This window comes from Elephas maximus, chromosome 17, assembly GCF_024166365.1.
Source record: "Elephas maximus indicus isolate mEleMax1 chromosome 17, mEleMax1 primary haplotype, whole genome shotgun sequence".
Lineage (NCBI taxonomy): Eukaryota > Metazoa > Chordata > Mammalia > Proboscidea > Elephantidae > Elephas > Elephas maximus.
The window spans coordinates 19,080,936-19,086,938 of record NC_064835.1 but is presented as its reverse complement, the minus strand read 5'-3'; the positions used below and the strand labels follow the sequence as shown (position 1 = coordinate 19,086,938).

Below are 6,003 nucleotides of genomic sequence, written 5' to 3'. Positions count from 1 at the left end.
AGACAAGCACACTTTCCTCAGGTTTAAGGTAATGACCCAGATGGGAGGGAGCATAGGAGCAAAAGGCTGCTAATATATATGATTGTACTTGACTCATTTTATTTGAATTTTTTTTAATGGTTTCCAGAATATTACCTGCTCTAGAGACATGTAAGTTACATTATTTTATTGAAAAAATTTAAAGAACATTTTGAAACTTACTTATGATGCAATATATTAGTAACTTAGTATACTACTGGGTTTTTGGAGACCCTGGGTGGTACAAGTGGTTAAACTATTCTGCTGCTACCCAAAATATTTGAGGTTAAATCTGCTCAGAGATGCCTCAGAGGAAATACATGGAGATATTTCCAAAAAAATCAGCCTTTGAAAACCCTATCGAGCACTGTTCTACTCTGACACACATAGGCTTGCCATGAGTCAGAGTGAACTTGACAGTGAATACTTTTTTTTACTAGGTATGATTTGAAATCAACTCAAAGGCAGTGTTTTTTATTCTTTTTTCTTTTTTTTGTATACACATTTTTTATTTAAAAATCAAGCTCAGGTCCACTCAGATTTCTTAGGGAAGTATTCTTCCTAATTTTTAAGCTTATTTTTACTTGATTTCAGAATTTTGCATTTCTTAGCTATTAGAAGTTTTTAAAATATTTTTGGAAACAAAATGGAATTCTGAAATATCTAAAATGTAATTTTTTAAGTTGTAAAAAATGATTCAAGAGATTTAACTTAAGACTTTCTCTGTGAAAAAAACCTGCAAAAGGCACTTTTAACTCTATAAAAAAATTTTTTTTTTACCTTTAGATGGTTTTTATACACTATATGTTTAATATACAAGACAGAAACTCAAGTTTTACTACAGCATCTAGAATGATTTAAGAAAAAAAAAAACCTGATAATATTGCTTGAAATGTTTGTATGTTATGTTGTACCTGGATGATCTCGTGTATTTGATTTTGAAATTAACTAATTAATTTTCTTTTGAATGTTTATCTGCTATACTTCATTACAACTATTGCAAGCATACATTTGGCAATGTAAGAGCTAACAATTTTTTAATAAAAAAATGCCTTTGAGAATTTTGCAACCCAAAAAACACTTTTTCTGTCCGAAAAATTTTAATATTTGATATTAGATTTATTATACTGTTTCAGGTATGGTGTGTCTAAGGACAACTTAAAAAGTATAAATAATAATATATTCCTCATGTCAATGCCTTCATTGTATCAAAGAGAAGATCTGCAGTGATACAACTCCCTAAAAGGCTAAAACTGTAGCATTTACCAATCCATAAGTCATTTTAAACAGAGAAGTAACATCATTTTTTAGTGTTTTCAGAAGCACGTCTAATAAGCTAGCAACATTTTTAAAGGTTGCAAATATTGCTTTATTTTTCAAAACAAGTCAAATAATTGTGTACCAGAGAAAGTAAGCAGTTTTTCCTGGTACTATTACTAAACTCTAGACAAATCACTTTAAAATCATAATTTTGCATTGTTTCAATGTTATCTAGAGACTAACAGACCCTCACTGTAGAGGGATGTTTTCACAATCATTGGTAAACTCTACTGTTATAGATAAGAAGTTTCAACAACAAGAGAAAACTATTTCCTATTAATGAACAAAAAAACCTTTTAAAATATAATCATTTAAATTTTTAGAGGACTTTAATTTTAACAGTAATCTACAAAGTAGTAAGTATGTGCAAATTGCCAATAGCAAAGATTGAGATTACTTTATAACGACCTTCATCATTACTGCTGTACTTGAAATATCCTGGAACATGAAAGCAGAGGGCTCCACAGATGGTGCAATGTTGGCTTTATATTTGCTTATTTTCAGGTATCACTTGCAGAGTTTAAACGCAAATACCTTCAGCAAACATTTTAGTGACAGAATTACACCTTGCTCTTATACAAGGAGAATTTTAGATGAAATTGACAATTTGGGAAAGATAATGGCTTTTTCACTAATTTCAAATTGTGAACTTGGCTATATCCCTTTATCCATCCACCATTCACAGAGCAATCTGAGCATGGATAAATGTCATATGCAGCATTCATATCTGTGAGATCTAGTCTAGATTTTGTTCTACATGGAATCACACAAAAATGTTAGTTATTCTATCACAATTTTTCCAGCTCTTATGTTCTTTGAATGTAGCATATATTTTGCACAATCTTTGTTTTTAACAGAATGATATTTCTAGAGGATATTAGTGTTATTTCAAGTCTTTTATTATAAATTTTATTTCCTATAACTCCATTGCCATTGAGTCAATTCCAATTCATAGCAACCAATAGGACAGAGTAGAACTGTGCTATAGAGTTTCCAAGGAGCTACTGGTGGATTTTGACTTTGAACTGTTGACCTTTTGGTTAGTGGCCAGCTCTTAACCAGTACTCTACCAAGGCTCCCTTTATTTCCTATACTCATTGCCGTTGAGTCAATTCTGACTCATAGTGACCCTATAAGGCAGAGTAGAACTGCCCCATAGGGTTTCCGAGGAGCTCCTGGTGGATTTGAACTGCTGACCTTTTGGTTAGCAGCCATAGCACTTAACCACTAACACCACCAGTGTTTCCCATACTCATGTTAAATTTATCTGTAAAATTAAGAAAACATCATCCCATCTATAATGAAAATCCACAGGGTAACCAAGAACACCTCACATAAATTTCTCAAGTTTCAGTTTTTTCATCTATAAAATGGGGATAAAAGGCTTATACAACATAGGGCTGCTGGGAAAAATATATCAAATAATATTTATGAAGTGCTGGGACAGTTCTAATCACATGGAAAGCACTGAATAATATCACCCTTTTTTTTATTTTTATGATAAATGGGAAATCCTGGTGGCATAGTGGTTAAGTGCTGTCCGTTAACCAAAAGGTCAGCAGTTTGAATCCACCAGGCGCTACTTGAAAACTCTATGGGGCAGTTCTACTCTGCCCTTTAGGGTCGCTGAGTCGTAATCGACTGGATGGCAGCGGGGGCGGGGATGATAAATAGTAATGACATCCTAACATTCATTTTTATCTCAATGCTCTTTTTCTTGTTTTGATACCTCATCAATCTTTTATGATATCTTTTGGATCTTCTTCTTTTGAACATAGTAGAGTCATCACAGTACCCCATGCCAGAAAAAAATTCATCAACTTCCTTCAAACTTCACATCTCAGAGATACACACATTCTTTCTGCTTTGATCTTTAGTGCCTTCAAGGGATTGATGAATATCTGATTTGAAGGTGAGTACAAAAGCACCAAGACAACATGCCTAAGACATGTTAAGACAACGTGGTCTAAATACCATGCAAGATTTCCATTCTGCAGCCATGGTCCTGTGGAACAAATGCCCCAAGGGTCGTGGCCCATGTCAGGTTATACAAGAGTATGTAGCGCATGGTACTTTGGGAATGAATGAGTTTTACCTTTAGTCGTAGGAAATTCTGACTCACTTCCTGAATGTGGGTCTCAATTTGAGTGATATACTTAATGTTGACCATTCAGTTACTTTCTCTGGAAAGCCATCATTTAAATATTTTTGAATTGGTGCCAGTAGACAAGGTGCTTTCTAAAGGGAAACCAGCATACGTCAGTAGCCTATACATTATTATTATTATTATTTTTTACTTTACATTAATACTTTCCTCACATTAATTGCAGTGAGTGATTTCTCTGATACACTTAAGATATAACACAGGAGAGCAGGCATGAGTAGCTAAAAGAAGAATCAGAAGGGGAGATGGGGAAGGATCCACGTAGAGACAGATAGGCCTTCTCTCATGTACTGATCACTTGTTTACAATATGCCTAACTATGGGCTAATGGAAACATTAGTGGCATAGTGGTTAAGTGATACAGCTGCTAACCAAAAGGTCAGCAGTTCAAATCCACCAGGCACTCCTTGGAAACTCTATGGGGGCAGTTCTGGGGTTGTTATGAGTCAGAATCAACTCAATGGCAGTGTTTTTTTTTTTTTTTTTTTTTTTTATGGGCTAATATTTAACCACTATGAGCCTAATATATAAAATAATTGTTGTGGATCTCTGGATAATGCAATAAGAAGAAAGTCCTGCTGATCTACTTCCAAAAATTCAGTCATTGAAAACCCCGTGGAACATAGCTCTACTGTGCCATACATGGGGTCACATGAGTCAGAATCAACTCTATGGTAACCATAATAACTACTGCTAGTATTTGTTCTGCAGAAGAGTTGAGAGGATTGCAGGTAAGGTATGGAAAGTGTTTTGTTGTTGTTGCTGTTGTTAGGTTTCATTGAGTTGATTTTCAACTCATATCAATCCCATGTGACAGAATAGAACAACGCCATATGTTTTTCTAGGCTGCAATCCTTACGCAAGCAGATTTTCATGTCTTTCTCCAGCAGAGCCACTGGGTGGGTTTGAATTGCCATCCTCCCAGTTAGCACCAAATGCTAAACCATTTTACTGCAAGAACTCAGAACACTCAATATTTTAAGCTATCAGAGTGGTTCTTTGGATGTCAAGAGACTGGTCAGTACTAAGACTGACCCCTGTGAAAACCCCTATAGCACAGACAAAAAAGATGTAATTCCACCTGATGTTTATTTGCATGGCCTATAATACTGGGATCCCAGAGTCTTTAATTTCTAACAGAGCAGGGACAAGGAAAGAGGATTGGAGATAAATAATATGACTTGCATCTGTTTCGCACTGTATAAACATCTACCTCAAATTTCTTCTTCTCTTCCTCCATAAAACTCCAGTGGAAAATGGCAGCAGAAAATCACACAGTGACTGAGTTCATCCTTGCTGGACTGACAAAAAAGCCAGAACTCCAGCTCCCCCTCTTTCTTTTCTTCCTAGGAGTCTATGTGGTCACAGTCGTGGGGAATCTGGGCATGATCACACTGATTGGGCTCAGTTCTCACCTGCACACCCCCATGTGCTATTTCCTCAGCAGTTTGTCCTTCATTGATCTCTGCTATTCCACTGTCATTACCCCCAAAATGCTGGTAAACTTTGTGACAGAGAAGAACACCATCTCCTACCCTGAATGCATGACTCAACTTTACTTCTTCCTTATTTTTATTATATCAGAATGTCATATGTTGGCTGTGATGGCATATGATCGCTATGTTGCCATCTGTAATCCATTGCTTTACAATGTCACCATGTCTTATCAGGTCTGCTCCCGGTTGGTAGTTGCAGTACATATGATAGGTTTGATTGGTGCCACAGCTCACACAGGTTGCATGCTAAGAGTGGTTTTCTGCAAAGCTGAAATAATCAACCATTACTTCTGTGATGTTTTTCCACTACTGGAGCTCTCTTGCTCCAGTACTTATATCAATGAAGTGGTGGTTTTGTGCTTCAGTTTATTTAATTGTTTTGTACCAACCTTGACCATCCTTGGCTCCTATGTCTCTATCATTGCCAGCATCCTGAGAATCCGCTCCACTGAGGGAAGGTCCAAAGCCTTTAGCACATGCAGCTCCCACATCTTGGCTGTTACAATCTTCTATGGTTCTGCAGCATTCATGTACCTGCAGCCATCAAATGTGGGCTCCATGGACCAAGGGAAAGTGTCCTCTGTGTTTTACACCATTATTGTGCCAATGCTGAACCCTTTGATCTACAGCCTGAGGAATAAGGATGTCAAAGTTGCTCTAAATAAAATCATTGAGAAAAGACTATTTTGCATTAGCAAAGATTTATAATTCTTGGAGAACATTCAGTAAGGCAGTAGTCCTGAGACAGCAACATATATACACAATTTGTGAGATTATTTCTAACACTTGATTTTTTGGAAGAAAAACCCCAAAGATAAGACTGGATTCACAGTGTCATACAGAAGACAGTCACATGGAGGGAAGTATCAATTCTAGGCCTTCATGTGGGAAGATGATAATTTATATTACATGGAATTTGACAATTTGTTAGATAAGACTTACCTATCATAACTAATAGAATGATCTGTTTGGTCTTATCCTTTGATAGTAATGCTTTGTGTGTTT

At 36.1% G+C, this 6,003-nt stretch overlaps 1 protein-coding gene across 1 annotated transcript; it reads left to right on the top strand.

Moving 5' to 3' along the window:
* The first annotated feature begins 4,740 nt into the window (after positions 1 to 4,740).
* LOC126060676 (olfactory receptor 150-like) lies at positions 4,741 to 5,706 on the top strand. The gene has a single exon (XM_049856905.1). The coding sequence runs from the start codon at positions 4,759 to 4,761 to the stop codon at positions 5,704 to 5,706; it is 948 nt and encodes a 315-aa protein (XP_049712862.1). The 5' UTR covers positions 4,741 to 4,758.
* The last annotated feature ends 297 nt before the right edge of the window (positions 5,707 to 6,003 follow it).

Coding starts and splice junctions, on each gene's coding strand:
- LOC126060676 (XM_049856905.1), top strand. CDS start 4,759: ATGGCAGCAGAAAATCACACAGTGACTGAGTTCATCCTTGCTGGACTG.